Here is a 26746-nt window from a genome sequence, read left to right as displayed (position 1 = left end):
GATCTTTGAAGTGAGAGGATGTGACAATGCTGTCTGATCTCATTTAGTCTCTGGAGCTACAAAAAAAACAAAGTAAACTAGCCTTCATGTTGGCACCGAACGTTCCATGACAAGAAGATTACAATTTCCACTCTAAGTAGAACATTGGTGTCAACCATTTGGTGTCAGCCATTTCAATTCTGAAATGTTTTCTAACCTTTTTCTGACTCTGTGTCCAACCCGTACCCCTCCAGGACGATGGGAAGGGAGAGGAGGACATGGCGGTGAAGAGGGCTGCTCTGCTGGAGAAGAGGCTGAGGAGAGAGAAGGAGAAACAGGAGAAGAAACAGCAGCAGGAGCTGGAGCAGGAGCAGAGGAAGGAGGAAGCACGGTCAGTCTGCACCTTCAAGGCCTTGTACCCTTTCTACTCTTATGCCCGGTCTGAAAACTACCCTTAGGATGTCTGAAAACTACATTTAAGGGGACTGAAAACTGCTATTAGGGAGTCTGAAAACTACCTTTAAGGGGACTGAAAACTGCTATTAGGGAGTCTGAAAACTATCTTTAAGGGGACTGAAAACTGCTATTAGGGAGTCTGAAAACTACCTTTAAGGGGACTGAAAACTGCTATTAGGGAGTCTGAAAACTACCTTTAAGGGACTGAAAACTGCTATTAGGGAGTCTGAAAACTACCTTTAAGGGGACTGAAAACTGCTATTAGGGAGTCTGAAAACTACCTTTAAGGGACTGAAAACTGCTATTAGGGAGTCTGAAAACTACCTTTAAGGGGACTGAAAACTGCTATTAGGGAGTCTGAAAACTATCTTTAAGGGGACTGAAAACTGCTATTAGGGAGTCTGAAAACTATCTTTAGTAAGGGGACTGAAAACTGCTATTAGGGAGTCTGAAAATTACCTTTAAGGGGTCTGAAAACTGCTATTAGGGAGTCTGAAAACTATCTTTAAGGGGACTGAAAACTGCTATTAGGGAGTCTGAAAACTACCTTTAGTAAGGGGTCTGAAAACTGCTATTAGGGAGTCTGAAAATTACCTTTAAGGGGTCTGAAAACTGCTATTAGGGAGTCTGAAAACTATCTTTAAGGGGACTGAAAACTGCTATTAGGGAGTCTGAAGACTACCTTTAATAAGGGGACTGAAAACTGCTATTGGGGAGTCTGAAAACTACCTTTAATAAGGGAACTGAAAACTGCTATTGGGGAGTCTGAAAACTACCTTTAATAAGGGGACTTAAAACTGCTATTAGGGAGTCTGAAAACTACCTTTAAGGGGACTGAAAACTGCTATTGGGGAGTCTGGAAACTACCTTTAAGGGGACTGAAAACTGCTATTAGGGAGTCTGAAAATTACCTTCAAGGGGTCTGAAAACTGCTATTAGGGAGTCTGAAAATTACATTTAAGGGGTCTGAAAACTGCTATTAGGGAGTCTGAAAATGACCTTTAAGGGGTCTGAAAACTGCTATTAGGGAGTCTGAAGACTACCTTTAAGGGGACTGAAAACGGCTATTAGGGAGTCTGAAAACTACCTTTAAGGGGACTGAAAACTGCTTTTAGGGAGTCTGAAAACTACCTTTAAGGGGACTGAAAACTGCTATTAGGGAGTCTGAAAACTACCTTTAATAAGGGTACTGAAAACTGCTATTAGAGAGTCTGAAAACTACCTTTAATAAGGGGACTGAAAACTGCTATTAGGGAGTCTGAAAACTACCTTTAAAGGGGTCTGAAAACTGCTATTAGGGAGTCTGAAAACTACCTTTAAGGGGACTGAAAACTGCTATTAGGGAGTCTGAAAACTACCTTTAAGGGGACTGAAAACTGCTTTTAGGGAGTCTGAAAACTACCTTTAAAGGGGTCTGAAAACTGCTATTAGGGAGTCTGAAAACTACCTTTAAGGGGACTGAAAACTGCTATTAGGGAGTCTGAAAACTACCTTTAAGGGGACTGAAAACTGCTTTTAGGGAGTCTGAAAACTACCTTTAAGGGGACTGAAAACTGCTATTAGGGAGTCTGAAAACTACCTTTAATAAGGGTACTGAAAACTGCTATTAGAGAGTCTGAAAACTACCTTTAATAAGGGGACTGAAAACTGCTATTAGGGAGTCTGAAAACTACCTTTAAAGGGGTCTGAAAACTGCTATTAGGGAGTCTGAAAACTACCTTTAAGGGGACTGAAAACTGCTATTAGGGAGTCTGAAAACTACCTTTAAGGGGACTGAAAACTGCTTTTAGGGAGTCTGAAAACTACCTTTAAAGGGGTCTGAAAACTGCTATTAGGGAGTCTGAAAACTACCTTTAAGGGGACTGAAAACTGCTATTAGGGAGTCTGAAAAATACCTTTAAGGGGACTGAAAACTGCTATTAGGGAGTCTGAAAATTACCTTTAAGGGGTCTGAAAACTGCTATTAGGGAGTCTGAAGACTACCTTTAAGGGGTCTGAAAACTGCTATTAGGGAGTCTGAAAACTATCTTTAAGGGGAATGAAAACTGCTATTAGGGAGTCTGAAGACTACCTTTAAGGGGACTGAAAACTGCTATTAGGGAGTCTGAAAACTACCTTTAAGGGGACTGAAAACTGCTATTAGGGAGTCTGAAAACTACCTTTAAGGGGACTGAAAACTGCTATTAGGGAGTCTGAAAACTATCTTTAAGGGGACTGAAAACTGCTATTAGGGAGTCTGAAAACTACCTTTAAAGGGGTCTGAAAACTGCTATTAGGGAGTCTGAAAACTACCTTTAAGGGCACTGAAAACTGCTATTAGGGAGTCTGAAAACTACCTTTAAGGGGACTGAAAACTGCTATTAGGGAGTCTGAAAACTACCTTTAAAGGGGTCTGAAAACTGCTATTAGGGAGTCTGAAAACTACCTTTAAGGGGACTGAAAACTGCTATTGGGGAGTCTGAAAACTACCTTTAATAAGGGGACTGAAAACTGCTATTGGGGAGTCTGAAAACTACCTTTAATAAGGGAACTGAAAACTGCTATTGGGGAGTCTGAAAACTACCTTTAATAAGGGGACTTAAAACTGCTATTAGGGAGTCTGAAAAATACCTTTAAGGGGACTGAAAACTGCTATTAGGGAGTCTGAAAATTACCTTTAAGGGGTCTGAAAACTGCTATTAGGGAGTCTGAAGACTACCTTTAAGGGGTCTGAAAACTGCTATTAGGGAGTCTGAAAACTATCTTTAAGGGGAATGAAAACTGCTATTAGGGAGTCTGAAGACTACCTTTAAGGGGACTGAAAACTGCTATTAGGGAGTCTGAAAACTACCTTTAAGGGGACTGAAAACTGCTATTAGGGAGTCTGAAAACTACCTTTAAGGGGACTGAAAACTGCTATTAGGGAGTCTGAAAACTATCTTTAAGGGGACTGAAAACTGCTATTAGGGAGTCTGAAAACTACCTTTAAAGGGGTCTGAAAACTGCTATTAGGGAGTCTGAAAACTACCTTTAAGGGGACTGAAAACTGCTATTAGGGAGTCTGAAAACTACCTTTAAGGGGACTGAAAACTGCTATTAGGGAGTCTGAAAACTACCTTTAAAGGGGTCTGAAAACTGCTATTAGGGAGTCTGAAAACTACCTTTAAGGGGACTGAAAACTGCTATTGGGGAGTCTGAAAACTACCTTTAATAAGGGGACTTAAAACTGCTATTAGGGAGTCTGAAAACTACCTTTAAGGGGTCTGAAAACTGCTATTAGGGAGTCTGAAGACTACCTTTAAGGGGTCTGAAAACTGCTATTAGGGAGTCTGAAAACTATCTTTAAGGGGACTGAAAACTGCTATTAGGGAGTCTGAAGACTACCTTTAAGGGGACTGAAAACTGCTATTAGGGAGTCTGAAAACTACCTTTAAGGGGACTGAAAACTGCTATTAGGGAGTCTGAAAACTACCTTTAAGGGGACTGAAAACTGCTATTAGGGAGTCTGAAAACTATCTTTAAGGGGACTGAAAACTGCTATTAGGGAGTCTGAAAACTACCTTTAAAGGGGTCTGAAAACTGCTATTAGGGAGTCTGAAAACTACCTTTAAGGGGACTGAAAACTGCTATTAGGGAGTCTGAAAACTATCTTTAAGGGGACTGAAAACTGCTATTAGGGAGTCTGAAGACTACCTTTAAGGGGACTGAAAACTGCTATTAGGGAGTCTGAAAACTACCTTTAATAAGGGGACTGAAAACTGCTATTAGAGAGTCTGAAAACTACCTTTAATAAGGGGACTGAAAACTGCTATTAGGGAGTCTGAAAACTACCTTTAAAGGGGTCTGAAAACTGCTATTAGGGAGTCTGAAAACTACCTTTAAGGGGACTGAAAACTGCTTTTAGGGAGTCTGAAAACTACCTTTAAAGGGGTCTGAAAACTGCTATTAGGGAGTCTGAAAACTACCTTTAAGGGGACTGAAAACTGCTATTAGGGAGTCTGAAAACTACCTTTAAGGGGACTGAAAACTGCTATTAGGGAGTCTGAAAACTACCTTTAAGGGGACTGAAAACTGCTTTTAGGGAGTCTGAAAACTACCTTTAAGGGGACTGAAAACTGCTATTAGGCAGTCTGAAAACTACCTTTAATAAGGGAACTGAAAACTGCTATTGGGGAGTCTGAAAACTACCTTTAATAAGGGGACTTAAAACTGCTATTAGGGAGTCTGAAAACTACCTTTAAGGGGACTGAAAACTGCTATTAGGGAGTCTGAAAATTACCTTTAAGGGGTCTGAAAACTGCTATTAGGGAGTCTGAAAATTACATTTAAGGGGTCTGAAAACTGCTATTAGGGAGTCTGAAAATTACCTTTAAGGGGTCTGAAAACTGCTATTAGGGAGTCTGAAGACTACCTTTAAGGGGACTGAAAACTGCTATTAGGGAGTCTGAAAACTACCTTTAAGGGGACTGAAAACTGCTATTAGGGAGTCTGAAAACTACCTTTAAGGGGACTGAAAACTGCTATTAGGGAGTCTGAAAACTACCTTTAAGGGGACTGAAAACTGCTTTTAGGGAGTCTGAAAACTACCTTTAATTAAGGGGACTGAAAACTGCTATTAGGGAGTCTGAAAACTACCTTTAATAAGGGGACTGAAAACTGCTATTAGAGAGTCTGAAAACTACCTTTAATAAGGGGACTGAAAACTGCTATTAGGGAGTCTGAAAACTACCTTTAAGGGGACTGAAAACTGCTATTGGGGAGTCTGAAAACTACCTTTAATAAGGGGACTGAAAACTGCTATTGGGGAGTCTGAAAACTACCTTTAATAAGGGGACTGAAAACTGCTATTAGGGAGTCTGAAAACTACCGTTCGGTTTGGTTTCAGACCCAAGCTACTTCTCTTTTATTCATTGAGGGGTGAATCTTTGGGCGGCAGGGTAGCCTAGTGGTTAGAGCGTTGGACTAGTAACCGGAAGGTTGCAAGTTCAAATCCCCGAGCTGACAAGGTACAAATTTGTCGTTCTGTCCCTGAACACTCGCATTAACATCTGCTAACCATGTGTATGTGACAAATACATTTGATTTTAACAGGCAGTTAACCCACTGTTCCTAGGCAGTCATTGAAAATAAGAATTTGTTCTTAACTGACTTGCCTAGTTAAATAAAGGAAAAATATAAAATCTTAACTTCCACTTGGAATGTAGTCAGTGAAAATCCGAACCTTAGTAACTTCTCTTATTTGGTAATCCCACAGAAGTATTGAAGCTTCATCTCTTTTCTCCCTTTTCCCTAGGCTGAAAGCAGAGGAGGAGCAGCAGAAGCGAGAGGACGACAAGCAGAGGAAAGATTACATAAAGAACGAGTACATGAGGAGGAAGCATTTGAAGCAGGTGGAGGATATGGATGTCAGGCCCCGTCATGGAAGTCTTAAAAAGAAGCCACGCCCCAAATCCATCCACAGGGACGTCATGGAGTCACCCAAGCCCCCCGTCAGAGCCACGGGTAACACACACATACTACAAATAGTATACAAATAGATTCTCACACACACAAGTGTTTGTTTTACTATCCTTGTGGGGACCCAAAAATGTATTCCCATTCAAAATCCTATTTTCCTTTACCCTAAAACTATCCCTAATTGTAACCCCTAACTCTAAAATAGCCTTTTTCCTTGTGGGGACTAATACATTTTTGTGTTGTTACATTCACGGGATAGGTGCAGGGAAATGTGTTGTTTTACAGGGTCAGCAATAGTAGTGCGGCACCCCTGGAGCAAATTAGGTTTAAGTGTCTTTCTCAAGGGCACAGACAAAGTGAACATATATTTTTTTTTTTTTAAATAAAGAATATATTCAAACAAAACAACAGATACTTTATTTACATAAGTATTCAGACCCTTTGCTATGAGATGCAAGATTGAGCTCAGGTACATCCTGTTTCCATTGATCATCCTTGAGAAGTTTCTACAACTGGATTGGAGTCCACCTTTCTTAAGGGCAAAGACAAAGCGAAAATAGATTTTTACATTTTTTTGTATGTATTTAAACAAAAACAAAAAAAATACCTTATTTACATAAGTATTCAGATTCTTTGCTATGAGATGCGAAATTGAGCTCAGATGCATCCTGTTTCCATTGATCATCCTTGAGACGTTTCTACAAATTGATTGTACATGATTTGGAAAGGCACACACCTGTCTATATAAGGTGCCACAGTTGACAGTGCATGTCAGAGCAAAAACCAAGCCATGAGGTTGAAGGAATTGTCCGTAGAGCTCCGAGACAGGATTGTGTCAAGGCACAGACTTGGGGAAGGGTACAGAAAAATGTATGCAGCATTGAAGGTCCCAAAGAACACAGTGGCCTCCATCATTCTTAAATGGAAGAAGTTTGGAACCACCAAGACTTATCCTAGAGCTGGCCGCCCGGCCAAACTGAGCAATCTGGGGGAGAAAGGCCTTGGTCAGGGAGGTGCCCAAGAACCCGATGGTCACTCTGACAGAGCTCTAGAGTTCCTCTGTGGAGATGGGAGAACCTTCCAGAAGGACAACCATCTCTGCAGCACGCCACCAATCAGGCCTTTATGGTAGAGTGGCCAGACGGAAGCCACTCCTCAGTAAAAGGCACATAACAGCCCGCTTGGAGTTTGTCAAAAGGCACCTACAGACTCTCAGACCATGAGAAACAAGATTCTCTGGTCTAATGAAACCAAGAGCGTCATGTCTGGAGGAAACTTGGCACCAACCCTACGATGAAGCATGGTTGTGGCAACATGCTGTGGGGATGTTTTTCAGCGGCAGGGACTTGGAGACTGGTCAAGATCGAGGCAAAGATGAACAGAGCAAAGTACAGAGAGTTCCCTGATGAAAACCTGTTCCAAAACTCTCAGGACCTCAGACTGGGGCAAAGGTACACCTTCCAACAGGACAACGACCCAAGCACACAGCCAAGACAACACGGGAGTGTCTGAATGTCATTGAGTGGCCCAGCCAGAGCCCGGACTTGAACCTGATCGAACATCTCTGGAGAGACCTGAAAATAGCTGTGCAGCAACACTCCCCATCCAACCTGACAGAGCTTGAGAGGATCTGCAGAGAAGAATGGGAGAAACTCTCCAAATACAGGTGTGTCAAGCTTGTGGTCTCATACCCAAGAAGACTTGAGGCTGTAATCGCTGCCAAAGGTACTTCAACAAAATACTGAGTAAAGGGTCTGTGTGTAGATTGATGAGGGGAAAAAACATTTAATACATTTTAGAATAAGGCTGTAAACTAACAAAATGTGGAAAAAGTCAAAGGGTCTGAATACTTTCCAAAGGCACTGTAGATGTGTATTTAGTGCACACACACACACACACACACACACACACACACACACACACACACACACACACACACACACACACACACACACACACTCAAACACACTCAAACATGTCTTCTGTGTTTACATCGTCCAGGCACTCGACCGCGTGGGTACTCAGTCTCCAGCATGTCCCTGGCCTCCCTCAACCTGGCAGACAACGACAGCAACGCGGGAGATAAGAGGACCCCCAGGTGAGGTCAGCTATTGGCTGATTAAAAAGACAGTACAGTTATCCCGTTCCTGGTTTAGCCAACTCTTTTGGCATGACAATCTCAAAGGAGTTGAGTTAAGCAGACTGGCACCCAGGCTGGCTACGAAACAACAAAGGCCTTACAGAGCATCAAGAGCTTGAATACTCCTTCAAGAGGACATTAATGTGTCTTATGACCTTTCTATGTAATGCAACCAAAATTGTTTTCATTCTGCATCTTAACCTCTGCATCTTAATCTTCCTCTCTCTCTCCTCCTCCTCGCTCTATTCCTCTCTCCTCTGTTTTCCCCTCTGTTTTGCACAGACCCCCCAGAAGCAGTAAACTAGGCACTGTGAGAGGCCATATCTCTTTCTTTTTAAGCTCTTCCAAAGAGAGAAAGGGAAGGTTAGTAACTCCCCTGCCTCCCTAGATCAGCCGAGGGCCTAGACTTTTATCTAGATTTTATGTTTCTGCTACTGCACAGACCAGATTGATCAATCAATTACATTTTTACTTGAGGTAATATCTTTGCAAAAAAAATCCCCATCTGACAGAATATTTAAAGAACTCACATATATGTTTTGATATTGTTTGAGCAAGACACATACAGTATACCAACATCAATTCTAAGTATGAACTGTGCCATAGAGAACACATGTTTTTAATGTAAAAAGAGCTATATAAAATACATTTGATTGATTGATATATGTTATTTCACGTTCATGCTGTATCAGTTGAGTGATGACCAATTACCTACTTTAAAACAGCAGAATCATTCCCCTCAGTACCACAGCTGCTTCCTGCCTCAATTCATACATGATGCCTTTAGCTTCCTGCCTCAATTCATACATGATGCCTTTAGCTTCCTGCCTCAATTCATACATGATGCCTTTAGCTTCCTGCCTCAATTCATACATGATGCCTTTAGCTTCCTGCCTCAATTCATACATGATGCCTTTAGCTTCCTGCCTCAATTCATACATGATGCCTTTAGCTTCCTGCCTCCGCTCTGCTTTATCTCTCACCGACGTTGCTCTTTCTCTGCTGTAGCACTCACTGCTCTGAGGCTGCTCCATGATAGCTGCTCCATGATAACAGCTCCATGATAGTTGCTCCAGATTAGATATTTCAAGATAACTGCTCCAGACTAGCTGCTCCATGATAGCTGCTCCATGATAACTAATCCAGACTAGCTGCTCCATGATAGCTGCTCCATGATAGCTGTCTATAATAAGTGCTCCAAACTAGCTGCTCCATAATACCTGCTCCAGACTAGCTACTTCATGATAACTACTCCAGGCTAGCTACTCTATAATACCTGCTCCAGACTAGCTGCTCCATGATAGCTGCTCTATAATACCTGCTCCAGACTAGCTGCTCCATGAGGACTGCTCCAGACTAGCTGCTCTATAATACCTGCTCCAGACTAGCTGCTCCATGAGGACTGCTCCAGACTAGCTGCTCTACAGTAGCTGCTCCAGACCAGCTGCTCCAGACTAGCTGCCCCATGATAGCTGCTCCAGACTAGCTGCTCCATGAGGACTGCTCCAGACTAGCTGCTCTACAGTAGCTGCTCCAGACCAGCTGCCCCATGATAGCTGCTCCAGACTAGCTTCTCCATGATGACTGCTCCAGACTAGCTGCCCCATGATAGCTGCTCCAGACTAGCTGCTCCATGATGACTGCTCCAGACTAGCTGCTCCATGATAGCTGCTCCATGATGACTGCTCCAGACTAGCTGCTCCATGATGACTGCTCCAGACTAGCTGCTCCATGAGGACTGCTCCAGACTAGCTGCTCTACAGTAGCTGCTCCAGACCAGCTGCCCCATGATAGCTGCTCCAGACTAGCTTCTCCATGATGACTGCTCCAGACTAGCTGCCCCATGATAGCTGCTCCAGACTAGCTGCTCCATGATGACTGCTCCAGACTAGCTGCTCCATGATAGCTGCTCCATGATGACTGCTCCAGACTAGCTGCTCCATGATGACTGCTCCAGACTGACTGCTCCAGACTAGCTGCTCCATGATAGCTGCTCCAGACTAGCTGCCCCATGATACCTGCGCCAGACTAGCTGCTCCATGATGACTGCTCCAGACTAGCTGCTCCATGATGACTGCTCCAGACTAGCTGCTGCATGATGACTGCTCCAGACTAGCTGCTCCATGATGACTGCTCCAGACTAGCTGCTCCATGATAGCTGCTCCATGATGACTGCTCCAGACTAGCTGCTCCATGATGACTGCTCCAGACTGACTGCTCCAGACTAGCTGCTCCATGATAGCTGCTCCAGACTAGCTGCCCCATGATACCTGCGCCAGACTAGCTGCTCCATGATGACTGTTCCAGACTAGCTGCTCCATGATAGCTGCTCCATGATGACTGCTCCAGACTAGCTTCTCCATGATGACTGCTCCAGACTAGCTGCTCCAGACTAGCTGCTCCAGACTAGCTGCTCCATGATGACTGCTCCAGACTAGCTGCTGCATGATGACTGCTCCAGACTAGCTGCTCCAGACTAGCTGCTCCATGATGACTGCTCCAGACTAGCTGCTGCATGATGACTGCTCCAGACTAGCTGCTCCAGACTAGCTGCTCCATGATGACTGCTCCAGACTAGCTGCTCCATGATGACTGCTCCAGACTAGCTGCTGCATGATGACTGCTCCAGACTAGCTGCTCCAGACTAGCTGCTCCATGATGACTGCTCCAGACTAGCTGCTGCATGATGACTGCTCCAGACTAGCTGCTCCAGACTAGCTGCTCCATGATGACTGCTCCAGACTAGCTGCTGCATGATGACTGCTCCAGACTAGCTGCTGCATGATGACTGCTCCAGACTAGCTGCTGCATGATGACTGCTCCAGACTAGCTGCTGCATGATGACTGCTCCAGACTAGCTGCTCCATGATGACTGCTCCAGACTAGCTGCTGCATGATGACTGCTCCAGACTAGCTGCTGCATGATGACTGCTCCAGACTAGCTGCTCCATGATGACTGCTCCAGACTAGCTGCTGCATGATGACTGCTCCAGACTAGCTGCTCCATGATGACTGCTCCAGACTAGCTGCTGCATGATGACTGCTCCAGACTAGCTGCTGCATGATGACTGCTCCAGACTAGCTGCTGCATGATGACTGCTCCAGACTAGCTGCTCCATGATTTAGCTGATGTATGTTATTGTTGCCTCTATATACTAGACCCAGAGCCATCCAAGCTGCAGCAGGCAGACGCTTTCCCGTCCAAGGCACTGACTCCCACGGCCAGGCTCATTCTGAATCACAGCTGTCCCCCAGAATCACATCACAATGATCACAGTCCCTTTGTTTTGTATGCAGAGACTTCAAGCTAGGTTACACACTAAAGGCGTCAGCATGCCTCAGTTCGGCTGGCGCCTAGCCTAACCGAACGAGTGTGCTCGCATACTCCCTTAAAAGACCTTCACTTGAAAAATTATATAAAAACGGCAATAGTACTGTTTGTCCATTTTGAGACGCCATAGCCATACATTTCCTCAAAATAGTCAGAATGAATCTAAGAACTCAATAAATCTGTCATTCATTTTGACGTTTTTTCCAAGGAGATCTTAGTCACGCAATTTTACATTTAACTAATGTTTGTTGCAATATTTTTCAATGAAAACGAGTCATCTCTTGTCGAATGACAACAAAAACGTTGTTGAAGAATCCCTACTGTTAACCAATCACCGACAAAGCGGCATAGACTTCGGCTCCGAACTTCGGCTTGCCTCCAGAAAATGTTTTGTTTGCCCAGACAGCCGGGAAAAAAACTCCCCGAAGTCCAAAAACATCACAAAATGTCATCATAATATATACACAAACTCTACAGAGCTGTCTCATCAGGAAAGCATGCGAAGTCCCTAACCCCAACCAGGACATGACTAAGCCTGGGCCTGGGACATGAGGCTGCCTGCTGCAGTGGGATACTGTGTGTCTTGTTACTGTACTGTTGCCTAAAGCTGCTGTAGCCTACTGCAGTCTCTCCTCAATATCCTAGCAGACAGAATGTAGGACTGAACTGTAGCTTTGCTTTGCTCCACTGCACATGCTTCTGATCTGACCCCAGCCACGGAGAGATCACTGTGCATGATCTAATAGGAGGGAACAGGGAGGGCTGCCTGGGAGAACTGTGTCACAGTGTCTGACCCTGTTTCTCTTTGTCTGTCTGTGTTTGTCTCTGTATATGTCTGTGTTTTTGTCTCTGTGTCTGTCTCTATGTCTGTCTGTCTCTGTCGGTCTCTGTTTTTTGTGAACGTGTCTGCGTGTGTCTGTTATTCTGTGTGTTCTGGCATGTGTGTTTTCTTGTTCCTGTGTGTGTGTGTGTGTGTGTGTGTGTCTGCGTGTGTGTATGTGCCTCGCGCGCAGTAATAGATCTCTGCGTGCAGGCAGCCTGCTTGCACGAGCACATCAGTCAACAACAACAGTTTCTAAAAATGTACACAAAAAACTTCTAAAAGATTTTACTGCTAAGTGGTAGTCCCTGTTCTCCTGCATTATTGTTTAACTTTTGTAGGTAAAGGGGCATTTTGTTGGGGAGAAAAACGTCAAGGAATAATTAGCTAGCTTGCTAACTAACTAACTCAGCAGGGCTAATTTTAACTAGCTAACATTAGCTCTCTGACTAATCCTTCATGGATATGGAATCTTCTAGCTTGGAAGGATGGAGGAGTGAACAAAGGGAAGGAGTACTGAAGTTACCCAGCCTGCTGACTAAGAAATCTCCTGAAACATGTCAATGACTTAATGTATGGGGTCTACAACAGTTACCAGTGACCTATTCTGCCACATCCCAGTGAAACCCAATTTGTAAGTCGCTCTGGATAAGAGCGTCTGCTAAATGACTTAAATGTAAATGTATGTCAATGTACTGTTTATGTGTGTGTGTAAATCCCTAGGCCAGACTCTGCGAGGCCAGACTCTGCGAGACCAGACTCTGCAAGGCCAGACTCTGCAGAGGGCAATCTGTCATCCTGCCCGTCTCGTAACGGAGAGAAGGACTGGGAGAACGACTCCACAACCTCCTCCACTCCCTCCAACCAAGAGTACACAGGTACGGACAGCTCCACTACAATCACAGCATTCTGCTTTCAAAAGGAGACCAAACTACTGCAGTATACTGGAGCTCTCTGGTCCATGTGTAGAACAGGCTGTGTTCTGACTTTCTCTTAGTATGTCACTGTATACCTTATGCTGGTATCTGCTTTTTCCCTCAGGCCCAAAGCTGTACAAGGAGCCCAGTGCCAAGTCCAACAAGCATATCATCCAGAATGCACTGGCCCACTGCTGCCTGGCGGGCAAGGTCAACGAGGAGCAGAAGAACAAGATAATAGATGTAGGCCGTTTGATGTACGCTCAGCTACTTTCTCTCATTTTACTTCACTCTTTCACTTCACGTTTTGTTCCTTTGTTTGCCTTCCCTGTCTCTTTCAGGAAATGGAGAGGTCGGGGGCCAACAACTTCCTGGTTCTATTCCGGGACACGGGTTGCCAGTTCCGCTCGGTGTACTCCTACTGTCCAGAGACGGAGGAGATCACCAAGCTGGCGGGCATCGGGCCAAAGAGCATCACGGCCAAGATGATCGAGGGACTGTACAAGTACAACTCGGACAGGAAGCAGTTCAGCCACATCCCAGCCAAGACCATGTCGGCTAGTGTAGACGCCATCACCATCGCCCCCCACCTGTGGCAGACCAAGAAACTGGGCACACCCAAGAAACTGGGTAGTCTCAAGTAGTCACAGCAACAAGCCGTTTTCATAACAAACCAAGAATATTGTTGTTCGGTGTCTTGGGTTATAGTTGAGGACTGAGGGAAGACTCTGTGGGTTATCTGACCCAGGAACGGACCCAGGTCTGTGTATGACCTGGGGTATTACAGGGTCTGGTTTGGTATGAACGGTGCTAAAGAGTCCAGCTTTCTAATGTTTTTTTCCCAGTAAGATATCCCCAGAACACTTCAACTCAGCATTCATCTGGGTCTGATATACAGTATAATTGGATGATTATGTAGAAGGGTTTTTCTTCTTAAGAAAATACTGCTGAAAGTATTACTGGAATGTAGGAGAAAAAAACAACACAAGCCTCAAGGGACATTGTTGTTGTTATGCAAGACTGTGGGGGGGGCAGAGTCATTCTAATGGAGCACGCGTGTGTGTGTTCGTCAGCATGCGTGGGTGTCCAAAAAAGAGGGGGGCTGATGACAGCCTTACTGAATCAGACCACTGAAGCACTGAATGTCATCTCTCTGAAATAGACCGAGTTTGAGTTCTCTCTGTTCATCATGTTTGGCCTTATGCTTGTTTTGTGTGTCATATGAAAGCACAGCGATTATGTTATATTTAAGCGCCAGTTGTGATGTTTGTGTGAGTTTAGGATGATTGGCTGTGTGTGAGGCTTGCTTTTCTCTCTGGCTGAAAGAGAAGACTGAGCAGTTGGGTTTGTGTAATGTGTAAACAAGTGCCAAGATTGAGTGAGGTGAATACCTCAGAAATAGGTTGATGTTACTTTCGATAAATCATTGATTTAAGTATCATCTACAGTACCAGTCAATAGTTTGGACACACCTACTCGTTCAAGGGTTTTTGATTATTTTTTACTATTTTCTACATTGTACAATATTAGAGTGTGCAAAGCTGTCAAGGCAAAGGGTGGGTACTTTGAGGAATCTCAAATATAACATATTTTTTGATTTATTTAACACTTTTTTGGTTACTACTTGATTCCATATGTGTTATTTCATAGTTTTGATGTCTTCACTATTATTCTACAAAGTAGAAAATAGTCCAATTAAAGAAAAACCCTTGAATGAGTAGGTGTGTCCACTTTTGATTGATACTGTAGTTCACGGGAATGTCAGCAACTGACTTAATATATTTTATGTTTTTGATAAGACTTTGGAAGTCTTAAAATTTCATTGACAGAAATATAAATATACATAAATATACTTTAAGACTATATACATTGTATAAGTTAATTTAGTTTGTATATAAATACCTATTCCATTCAAAATGAATGAGTCAAACTAGCGTTTATCATTTAATATGGACGTACATAAACTTAATATATGGGGCCTTTTGTTGTTTAAACATTTAAGCTGTTCAATGTCACGACGATTTACATCTGTAGAATAGCAGCAAGTTTCACAAATGGTGTCATGCGTCAGTGCAACTCAGAGAAAATGTCTTATAAAGGACATTGTTGGGATACAGTATGTGTTTGGACCTCACAGATATTCAAAAGCATTTGACTTTATTGTGGATAGTAACTGTTGAATTCCCTTTACACTCAAAGTAGTCCACAATACATCTATGTGTACATATACAATTGAGAGTAATTAATCGATAGCAATTCATGATACTTTCCCACTGTAGATTGCAGTATTTGTTGTATAACTGCGTACTTACATAAAGTAGATCACAGAAAGATGAAACATTTCTCCTGTTACATTATGCTTTAACATTTGACATTCTTCTAACCTATGGAAGGAAACATTTATTTTATTTGAAGTAAAGCAGTGTTTACGCTGTACATTATATACACTATTTTGTCAGGTGTTTTTTCGTAAACCATTTTCCATTTTGAGATTTCATGTGAGCAGCATATCTGTCTCAAAAGGGAGTGTTTTGAAAGCATGAGAGGGTATGAGTGACGGGCAACACATAGCAAGAGAAATGACTGCAGACTGTGTCCCACTGCATACTGTTGTCGGTAGTGGATTATCACATATGTATGTGATGCCATTCTGGGTTTTTCACAATCTAAATTCGTTTTATTTGAACCCTGTTCATGTATTTATGTTATTTTTATATATTCATTTGAACTATATTAAAAGGTTAATTTTCATTGAAACTTGTGATCAATGTTTTTGAAGCTTGGTTATCCACTTAGGCTAGCTCTGATGTTTATTCTTTGTTGTTAATGCATTACATAACAAGTGGGTCTTGAACCTGCAACCTGAGGCCACAGGGCAAACAAACACACCTTCTGTGCCATGATGGTCAAGACCTCATGGAAGATGCATACAGGGATTACATACCAGTGGTAAAAAATATCAAGATGAACAGTTTGTCATTTTACTGTTCTTTTACTGTTTTCTCATAGAAAACCTAATGATTGAGAAATAATACACTATTCGTCCTCTCTTGCACCCAAGAACAACTTTAGGCAATCAAATGAGAATAATACCAACCAGATTTACATCGTATCACTGTCTGTCGTAATCCTCTTTAAACCTTTTCAGAGGGCCATGTCCTTCAAGCATTTAATTGCATTTACCCGACTGTTGAATTTCCCACTGTGAATCTGCGATTACACGTACATGGAACATTTCCTAATCTGGGAGGTGAAGGCATGGGATTATCCACCCAACATCCTGTCCTCTCTTGGGTTTGGAAGTGACACACACCTGACAAGTAATTATTTCATTGCAAGTGGCATAATTGGACGTTGATTACAGTTTATTTGATGATCATGTTCAATGGATGGTAGGGAATGTCGATCGTTATCGCAAGGGCTATGCGGGTTTTATGTCGCAAGAGAAGAGACGCTTGGGGCGCCTCTATGAAAATACTGGGGTTTGATTGGTAGACAGACGAAGCGTTGCGCTTGACAACCGAAGGGGCTGGGTAGCAGGCGACTACCAGCAGCAGAAATCGATCCGAGAAGACAACAGAAAGGGAGAGACAAACAACAAAAGAGACTGACGAACAAAACGAAGAAGAATCGCTCGGACAGCTACGATTTTCAACAACAGAAACAAATCTAAGGAGCGTGTCTTTTCAGCCCATGTATTTTTAGACCAAGGTGAGCTTTAAATCGCATTGAGGGCGTGTTTGTTAATGCGTGGGAAGCCTCGCCACGCATCCCGTCTGCGCTGCTAGCGGATGATGCATGTCTCTCGCTTGGCCTGGCTAGCCATTATTCTGGTCATGGTCTGAATCTGTCATAGCGGTTTTCGGTGTGCGTTCCTGACAACAGTACTTAACATATGCTCATGTTAGGTAGTTAGTATTTCGGAGAAATGTGTGCTTCTCGTGTCGTTTTTCATAACATCAGACAAGAACAGGTTGGGGTGAAGCAGCTAGCTAACTAACGTTACTTAGCTAATGTTAGTAGCTAACTAGCTAATTGTATGTGTTGAACCCCACCCATAGCTGCAGTGCCTAGTTACATTGTTAGCTAGTTCTAGATTGTAAATAGATGTTGATTTATTGGAACCCTATATAACGTTATAAGTTTTATAATTAGCTAGTTCAACCTATTTTTAGGTGATGCGCTGCGCATAGTTTCCTTGCTGCTGCTGTAAGTGTCACCAGCAATGGATCTTTGCATGCAGTTTGGTTGTTCATTTTCTTATCTGAATGTTTTGTTGATTGCCAGATATCTAACCTTGCTTTTTGTTGATTGCACCTATTCTTATACTAAATGTAAAAGCAGAATGTTGTGACATGTATCAGTATGTTTTGAGCAACCACTAGGTTGGACATGTTGTTAATAACAATGCAGATTGCAGTGCAACACCAAGATAGCAGGACTATTGACCTACTGTAACTATCTAAATCCTTACTCAGCATTCAGGCTGCGTTATCCCCTGTGCAACTGTAGCCTAAGCAGTAAATCAATTAAATCGGCGGCAATATAACTTGTTTGCACTTGTAGGGTTGATGGCAATTGTCATAATTTGTGGCTCAAATCCTAATTATCATGACAGTAACCTAAATCAATTGTATTTCTCCTATTTTTATCCCCTAGTGAACCATTGAACAAAAGTGACAGTAAATATGATAGGTTACAGTTCACGTCTGTTAGCCGTCCTGGCATGGGGTTTCCAAACTTGGTCAATTTTCCATTAATGCGATCCTAATCCATAATGTGTTACTGTTATTACTACATAATTAATAGCACAGCTGTGATTGGATTAACTCTCTGCTGCAGACTTTTTACTGACGCTGATTTGCTGTTAATCTGCTAATCACAGTGGTCAGATTTGGGGCTTGATTCCATTATGTTGAATTGAGGATTTCGTCATGTCGTTCACATTGAGCAGGCCTGGGTTTCCCATAGCTTGTTTTCTGGGAGGAATAGAAATATATTAAGCTAGACTTCTTGAAAGTCTATTCAAAAGTAAACAAGGTCAGTTGTAACAGTTGTTGGCCAAGTGAAAATATCAGGAGCAACAAAGACTGTTGAACACATTGTGGCAATAAAGAGACATTGCGTTACATTAAGAATTTATTGTTAAGCAGACAGATACTAGGCTGCCTTTCTACAATCAACATGAGAGCCTCCATTTATGGTGCGTTTACTTACCCTGAGTTTTGTTGTTGGTGTGTGTGTCAGCCTGTCGTCACCATGACAGCGGAGGAGATCATCAATGTGAAGGAGGTGGAGATCATCAAGGTGATCCTAGACTTCCTCAACTCCAGGAAGCTCCACATTAGCATGCTGGCCCTGGAGAAGGAGAGTGGGGTCATCAACGGACTCTACTCTGACGACATGCTCTTCCTCAGGTACACAAAGGCCTGGGTCGTATTCATTAGGCAGCAAACGGCAAAAAAAACTAAAACAGAGAGAGACTACTTGGGCTATCCAATAAGGAATGTCCATTTTCGTTTTCTGTTGCAAAATGTTTTGTTACGTGTGCCCTAATGAATATGTCCCTGACATTACTGTTTGGGTCTCACTATGTGGATAGTGTTAGAAATACAAAGGGTTTGGGGCTCTCCCATAGCATATCAGGACACCTCCATAAGCGATTGCTGCAAAACAACAGTTGACAGATTAATTAGAGTTAATTATAATTATTTGGAAGTGCCATTTTTCAGGCTCATATTAATAGGTCACTGGTTGCTGAACTAAGTGCTGAAACACAATGTTCAGAAAGTGTATTATAAATTCCTTTGTTCATGCAATAATGATCCAGACCACCTCTATGTTAGACTGGATTGGAGTGCCCCTTTTAAATGTCAGCCAACAGTGTACTGTTACACCACTTTGGTATTCCACTCAGCTGAGTTTGTGAAATGACTGGAGTTGGACTCCCTTTCACACAGAGGACCCCACTGTTACCGGGTGACCATTCACTGCCTGTCTTATCTGCCCCTGTATGACACTGACCAATCAAGACAATCTGTTTCCGTATGAGATGGCAAGCAGGGAAGTGAATTGGAGAATCCCTTGTTTACATGTTTGGTTGGTTTTTGTTCTGTGGTTTTGTTTCTGTATTATGACGTTTACTGAAATGATCTAGCTAGTGTGAATAGCCTCAGAGCACGTAACAGGGGCTGCATTAGCTGTCACTAACACAGAGTATTTTACACACAATTTATTGTCTCGCTTTTTTGTTGAATTGTTTATCTCTGTCCAGGCAACTGGTGCTAGATGGGCAGTGGGACGAGGTGCTTCAGTTTATTCAGCCGCTGGAGTGCATGGACAAGTTTGACAGGAAAAGGTGAGACTTCATTAATATGACACTAATTCTGTGGTCAGAAATGAATGTATTTAGTCTGACTGTACCTGACTATTTCTACACTTAGCAATGCTACATTATTGCCTTTTCAAACAACTACACGTTAGCAACCTGACACCCAGGCTTGACTGTACAGGCAGATGCTGGCTTTGAATTACTTTTCTGAGACATGTTCTTGGGCCATAATATATTGTTGTCGTAGGTTCCGTTACATCGTCCTGAAGCAGAAGTTTTTAGAGGCCCTGTGTGTGAACAACGCCATGTCTGCTGAGGACGAGCCACAGCATGTGAGTCAACAGACAAAGAATAGCCCCTTTCTCTCAAATCATTTGAAAGGGGGCTTTATTGGCATGGAAAACGTGTTTACATTGAGTGAAATAAACAAAAATGAGAAGACAAACTATTCGAATTTAACAGTAAATTTTGCACTCAAAAGGTTTAAAAAAAGATTGACATTTCAAGTGTCATGTCAGCTATGTACAGGGTTTTACATCAGCTATGTACAGGGTTTTACATCAGCTATGTACAGGGTTTTACATCAGCTATGTACAGAGTTTTACATCAGCTATGTACAGAGTTTTACATCAGCTATGTACAGGGTTTTACATCAGCTATGTACAGGGTTTTACATCAGCTATGTACAGAGTTTTACATCAGCTATGTACAGAGTTTTACATCAGCTATGTACAGGGTTTTACATCAGCTATGTACAGGGTTTTACATCAGCTATGTACAGGGTTTTACATCAGCTATGTACAGAGTTTTACATCAGCTATGTATAGGGTTTTACATCAGCTATGTACAGGGTTTTACATCAGCTATGTACAGGGTTTTAAATCAGCTATGTACAGGGTTTTACATCAGCTATGTACAGGGTTTTACATCAGCTATGTATAGGGTTTTACATCAGCTATGTATAGGGTTTTACATCAGCTATGTACAGGGTTTTACATCAGCTATGTACAGAGTTTTACATCAGCTATGTATAGGGTTTTACATCAGCTATGTACAGAGTTTTACATCAGCTATGTACAGAGTTTTACATCAGCTATGTACAGGGTTTTACATCAGCTATGTATAGGGTTTTACATCAGCTATGTACAGGGTTTTACATCAGCTATGTACAGGGTTTTACATCAGCTATGTACAGGGTTTTACATCAGCTATGTACAGGGTTTTACATCAGCTATGTACAGAGTTTTACATCAGCTATGTACAGAGTTTTACATCAGCTATGTACAGAGTTTTACATCAGCTATGTACAGGGTTTTACATCAGCTATGTACAGGGTTTTACATCAGCTATGTACAGGGTTTTACATCAGCTATGTACAGAGTTTTACATCAGCTATGTACAGAGTTTTACATCAGCTATGTATAGGGTTTTACATCAGCTATGTACAGGGTTTTACATCAGCTATGTACAGGGTTTTACATCAGCTATGTACAGAGTTTTACATCAGCTATGTATAGGGTTTTACATCAGCTATGTACAGGGGTTTAGCAATGTACTGATGGCTGTAGTACGAATAGGGTCTCCACCTCTCTCTCTCGCCCTCTTCCTTCCTTGCCGGACCTTGTTCTAGTTGTCTGTCTCTGGCATTACATATTCCATCTTCCTGTCTTTGTTTACCTGTCTCCTCTGTCTCCCTCTGAATGAGCAAACAAATTTGCCACAAATCACAAAACAGCCCTCCTTTCTTTCTCCATCTGTCACTGCCTCTTTTTTTTTGTTCCTAGTAAACACACAATCTCTGAGCTTTCTCTACTCCTTGTCCTATATTAGCTTAGTCACAGAGAATGCAGATCTGAAACCAGCTTGGATTAGTGTGGGTTCCTCCTGTGTTTGTGTACAAGGTTGTGTTCACACAGGCAGCCCAATTCTGATCTTTTGCCCAGCATGAGTTAGTGTGTGTGACACGTGAGTCTGATTTCACAAGTTTCAATGTGTTTGTGTTCGGTTTAGATTTGTTTCTCCTGAAAATCTCTTTTACACATTTATTCGAAGCAGTTCAAAGCAACGCTGCCACTTTTGTCCTTGGACATGATAGCAATCTGGGCCCTTCTACCTTGGCAGTTATAATCTAGGCCTCAGAAACCAATAACAAGTAGCTACTCTTCTACAGGATCTACAGACATTCTGGGTTTGGATGTTCAAAACCCTTATGTTTCATCCCCCCCTTCTCTCTCAGTCTCTGAGGGAATGTTGAGTCTTAAGGGATGCCACATTGCCTCTAGAAATGAATAAATATGCATTTTTGTGTGTGTGAACACTCTACACTGCTACATGTGAGGGAGACAGTAGCCAGCTGCTACATGTGAGGGAAACATGAGTCAATGTGAGGTGGCTCAAAATCTAAACTCTCTCTTCTCTCTCAGTTGGAGTTCACCATGCAGGAGTCGGTGAAGTGTCTTCATGCCCTGGAGGAGTTCTGTCCATCTAAAGATGACTACAGCAAGCTATGTCTGCTCCTCACTCTGCCTCGTCTCACCAACCACGCTGAGTTCAAGGCATGACACGTTTTATAGTTATGGCATCTGAGCTTATGAATGGTATCTGTTCATTTCAAATAATAATAATGCATATATGTAATAATAATTTTATTCTAGCACTGTGATTGATGATAGTATTTACTTTGAAGAAATGTGGGTAATGGTTTACTTAAAGCGGGTATCAAAGGGCAGTATTACATTGTTATAAGTATGTGAGCGCTTATGATATAGCTATATATTAATAATAAACATACAGTACCAGTCAAAAGTTTGGATACACCTGCTCATTCAAGGGTTTTTCTTTAATTTTTTACTATTTTCTACATTGTAGAACAACAAAACTATGAAATATCACATATGGAGTCATGTAGTTACCCAAAAAGTGCTGAACAAATCAAAATATATTTTAGATTCTTCAAAGTAGCCACCCTTTGACTTGATGACAGCTTTGCACACTCTTAGGATTCTCTCAACCAGCTTCATGAGGAATGCTTTTCCAACAGTCTTGAAGGAGTTTCCACATGCTGAGTTTAAAATTTTAGTCCCTCGCCGGGCTCGAACCAGGGACCCTCTGCACACATCAACAACTGACACCCTCGAAGCATCGTTACCCATCGCTCCACAAAAGCAGCGGCCCTTGCAGAGCAAGGGGAACCACTACTTCAAGGTCTCGAGGCGAGTGACGTCACCGATTGAACCGCTATTAGCGCGCACCACCGCTTACATGAGCACTTGTTGGCTGCTTTTCCTTCACTCTGTGGTCCAACTCATCCCAAACCATCTCAATTGGGTTGAGGTCGGGTGATTGTGGAGGCCAGGTCATCTGATGCAGCACTCCATCACTCTCCTTCTCGGTCAAAATGCTCTTTACACAGCCTGAAGGTGTGTTAGGTCATTGTCCTGTTAATTAACAAATGATCGTTCCACTAAGCACAAACCAGATGGGATGGCGTATCGCTGCAGAATGCTGTGGTAGCCATGCTGGTTAAGTGTGCCTTGAATTCTAAATAAATCACAGACAGTGTCACCAGCAAAGCACCCACACACCACCTCCTCCATGCTTCATGATGTGAACCACACATGCGTAGATCATCCGTTCACTTACGGTGTCTCACAAAGACATGGAACCAAAAATCTCAAATTTGTACTCATCAGACCAAAATAAAGATTTCCAATGGTCTAATGTCTATTGCTCGTGTTTCTTGGCAGAAGCAAAATGGTGTCATTTAGCAGTGGTTTCTTTGCAGCAATTTGACCATGAAGGCCTGATTCACACAGTTTCCCCTGAACAGTTGATGTTGAGATGTGTCTGTTACTTGAACTCTGAAGCATTTATTTGCGCTGCAATCTGAGGTGCAGTTAACTCTAATGAACTTCTCTTTAGCAGTGGTAACTCTGTGTCTTCCTTTCCTGTGGTGGTCCTCATGAGAGCCAGTTTCATCATAGCACTTGATGGTTTTTGCGACTGCACTTGGATGATTGACTGTCGTTTCTCTTTGCTTATTTTAGCTGTTCGTGCCATTATATGGACTTGGTCTTTTACCAAATAGAGCTGTCTTCTGTATACCCCCCTACCTTGTCACAACACAACTGATTGTCTGAAATGCATTAAGAAGGAAAGAAATTCCACAAATTAACTTTTAACAAGGCACAACAGTTAATTGAAATGCATTCCAGGTGACTACATCATGATGATTATTTCATAGTTTTGATGTCTTCACTATTATACAATGTAGAAAATAGTAAAAATAAAGAAACCCTTGTATGAGTAGGGGTATCCAATCATTTGACTGGTACTGTATGTTTATAGTATTTATCCATAACTCAATAGCATGTTTTATTATTCATCTATAGCTAGATCTTATTTTTTCAATGTGGAAGTTTTCCAACGGTCTCCAAATGTATTATTATGAGATGACCCTGGTGTCATGGGTGGGTTTTTATCTAAATGACTAACGTATGAATTGTATAAATGTTTCACCTCCAGGACTGGAACCCCAGCACGGCACGGGTGTCATGGGTGGGTTTTATCTAAATGACTAACGTATGAATTGTATAATGTTTCACCTCCAGGACTGGAACCCCAGCACGGCACGGATGTCATGGGTGGGTTTTATCTAAATGACTAACGTATGAATTGTATAATGTTTCACCTCCAGGACTGGAACCCCAGCACGGCACGGATGTCATGGGTGGGTTTTATCTAAATGACTAACGTATGAATTGTATAATGTTTCACCTCCAGGACTGGAACCCCAGCACGGCACGGGTGTCATGGGTGGGTTTTATCTAAATGACTAACGTATGAATTGTATAATGTTTCCCCTCCAGGACTGGAACCCCAGCACGGCACGGGTGTCATGGGTGGGGTTTTATCTAAATGACTAACGTATGAATTGTATAAATGTTTCACCTCCAGGACTGGAACCCCAGCACGGCACGGGTGTCATGGGTGGGGTTTTATCTAAATGACTAACGTATGAATTGTATAAATGTTTCACCTCCAGGACTGGAACCCCAGCACGGCACGGGTGTCATGGGTGGGGTTTTATCTAAATGACTAACGTATGAATTGTATAAATGTTTCCCCTCCAGGACTGGAACCCCAGCACGGCACGGGTGTCATGGGTGGGGTTTTATCTAAATGACTAACGTATGAATTGTATAAATGTTTCCCCTCCAGGACTGGAACCCCAGCACGGCACGGGTGTCATGGGTGGGGTTTTATCTAAATGACTAACGTATGAATTGTATAAATGTTTCCCCTCCAGGACTGGAACCCCAGCACGGCACGGGTGTCATGGGTGGGGTTTTATCTAAATGACTAACGTATGAATTGTATAAATGTTTCCCCTCCAGGACTGGAACCCCAGCACGGCACGGGTGTCATGGGTGGGTTTTATCTAAATGACTAAAGTATGAATTGTATAATGTTTCACCTCCAGGACTGGAACCCCAGCACGGCACGGGTGTCATGGGTGGGGTTTTACCTAAATGACTAACGTATGAATTGTATAATGTTTCACCTCCAGGACTGGAACCCCAGCACGGCACGGGTGTCATGGGTGGGGTTTTATCTAAATGACTAACGTATGAATTGTATAAATGTTTCCCCTCCAGGACTGGAACCCCAGCACGGCACGGGTGTCATGGGTGGGGTTTTATCTAAATGACTAACGTATGAATTGTATAAATGTTTCCCCTCCAGGACTGGAACCCCAGCACGGCACGGGTGTCATGGGTGGGGTTTTATCTAAATGACTAACGTATGAATTGTATAAATGTTTCCCCTCCAGGACTGGAACCCCAGCACGGCACGGGTGTCATGGGTGGGGTTTTATCTAAATGACTAACGTATGAATTGTATAATGTTTCACCTCCAGGACTGGAACCCCAGCACGGCACGGGTGCACTGTTTTGAGGAGGCGTGCACCATGGTGGCAGAGTTCATCCCTGCAGACAGGAAGCTGAGTGAGGCGGGGTTCACTGCCTCAGGGAACCGCCTCTTCCAGCTCCTCATTAAAGGAGTTCTGTATGAGTGCTGCGTAGAGTTCTGTCAGGTGGGGGGAGCCAAGTGTTCTGTTACAAAGCATTGTACAAATGACATGCATTTTAGATCATATATGATATTCATGCTTGGTGAATAGGATGGATGGATTGGTTGATTTAGTTAGTTTAATGATTGATTGATTGATTAACTAATATATTGTTTGCCTCTGTCTCCAGAGCAAGGCGACAGGTGAGGAGATCACGGAGGGAGAGGTGCTCCTAGGGGTGGACATGCTGTGTGGGAACGGCTGTGACGACCTGGACCTGTCCTTACTGTCCTGGATGCAGAACCTGTCCCACAGTGTCTTTTCCTGTGCCTTCGAGCAGAAGTTGCTTCAGATCCATGTGGACCGCCTGGTCAAGCCTGCCAAGGCCAGCTACGCAGACCTCCTCACCCCCCTCATCAGCAAACTATCCCCCTACCCCTCCTCGCCCCTCCGCCGCCCCCAGTCCGCAGACACCTACATGTCCCGGTCTCTGAACCCGGCCCTGGATGGCCTGTCATATGGGCTGTCTGGCCAGGAGAAGAGGGGCCCAGGGGTGGACACGGCAGGGAGGAAGGGGATGTCCCCCATGTCTCATTCCTTCGCTAACTTCCACACGGGGGGTCAGAGTCTGAGCAGGAGTCTGATGCTGGACAGCTATGACTGCCACAGCATCTTTGAGGAGTCTCCTGAGAGGTGTGAAAGATGAGGATACTTTAGATTTATGTTGCACTTTTTCAAAAACATATTTTTCTTATGTAGTACGGGCATGACAAGTCATTATAGTTTTCCTGTAGAAGAATGGCCGAGCATCGTCTAGGGTAGGCTAAGCATTGACATGATTTCACCTGTTGGATTCAGCCTGGAGTAGACGGAGGACTAAGCTCTGTAGTAGGAAGCACTAGAGAGCCTCTACCTTCAACGACTGTTGAAGAAGACGCTCAGTGATGCTCAATCAACACCCACTTATTAAGGAGTAGCAGAGTGACAGTAGTGATTATCTGAGGAGTGTCTGGACATTACAGCAGTCGTTAATGCAGTAACATGCACATTACGTAGTCCATTAATGTGGTCTCTCTGGGTCTGTCTCTGTAGCTCCAGGACGGACACGCCCGTGGATAAGATGATGAGTTCAGGCACCCTGCGCCCCGACTCCGCCCCTGGAGAGGACGCCCCGTCACCAGGCTCTGCAGAGAGGAACGAGGTAAACACCTGATGAGGAGGATTTACCATGTCTCTTTTGCTAAATATACACATTTTGGCCTT

At 43.1% G+C, this 26746-nt stretch overlaps 2 protein-coding genes across 5 annotated transcripts in view; both read left to right on the top strand.

The window, feature by feature from the left end:
* The window catches only part of LOC115119460 (calmodulin-regulated spectrin-associated protein 2-like), a 167808-nt gene extending 151978 nt beyond the window's left edge, over positions 1-15830 (top strand). Inside the window, 7 exon segments of the mRNA XM_065013677.1 lie at positions 234-370; positions 5708-5916; positions 7873-7969; positions 8294-8374; positions 12886-13040; positions 13204-13322; positions 13421-15830. Coding sequence (XP_064869749.1) covers positions 234-370; positions 5708-5916; positions 7873-7969; positions 8294-8374; positions 12886-13040; positions 13204-13322; positions 13421-13723 — 1101 coding nt within the window. The 3' untranslated portion in view covers positions 13724-15830.
* Positions 15831-16377: 547 nt separating this feature from the next.
* Positions 16378-26746, top strand: part of wdr47a (WD repeat domain 47a) — a 27304-nt gene continuing 16935 nt past the window's right edge. Inside the window, exons 1-8 of one of the 4 annotated variants that reach the window (XM_029648257.2) lie at positions 16378-16790; positions 18327-18496; positions 19354-19437; positions 19658-19742; positions 21834-21965; positions 25331-25507; positions 25674-26176; positions 26576-26684. In XM_029648257.2, the coding sequence (XP_029504117.1) occupies positions 18339-18496; positions 19354-19437; positions 19658-19742; positions 21834-21965; positions 25331-25507; positions 25674-26176; positions 26576-26684 (1248 nt within the window). In that variant the 5' untranslated portion in view covers positions 16378-16790; positions 18327-18338. Of the gene's footprint in view, positions 16791-16848; positions 16988-17022; positions 17289-18326; positions 18497-19353; positions 19438-19657; positions 19743-21833; positions 21966-25330; positions 25508-25673; positions 26177-26575; positions 26685-26746 lie in introns of those variants that run through there. The other 3 variants (XM_029648258.2, XM_029648259.2, XM_029648260.2) reach the window with 3 other exon arrangements.

The sequence above is a fragment of the Oncorhynchus nerka genome, linkage group LG9b (genome assembly GCF_034236695.1).
Source record: "Oncorhynchus nerka isolate Pitt River linkage group LG9b, Oner_Uvic_2.0, whole genome shotgun sequence".
NCBI classification, from domain to species: Eukaryota; Metazoa; Chordata; class Actinopteri; order Salmoniformes; family Salmonidae; genus Oncorhynchus; species Oncorhynchus nerka.
This window is presented reverse-complemented; position numbering and strand designations above follow the sequence as displayed.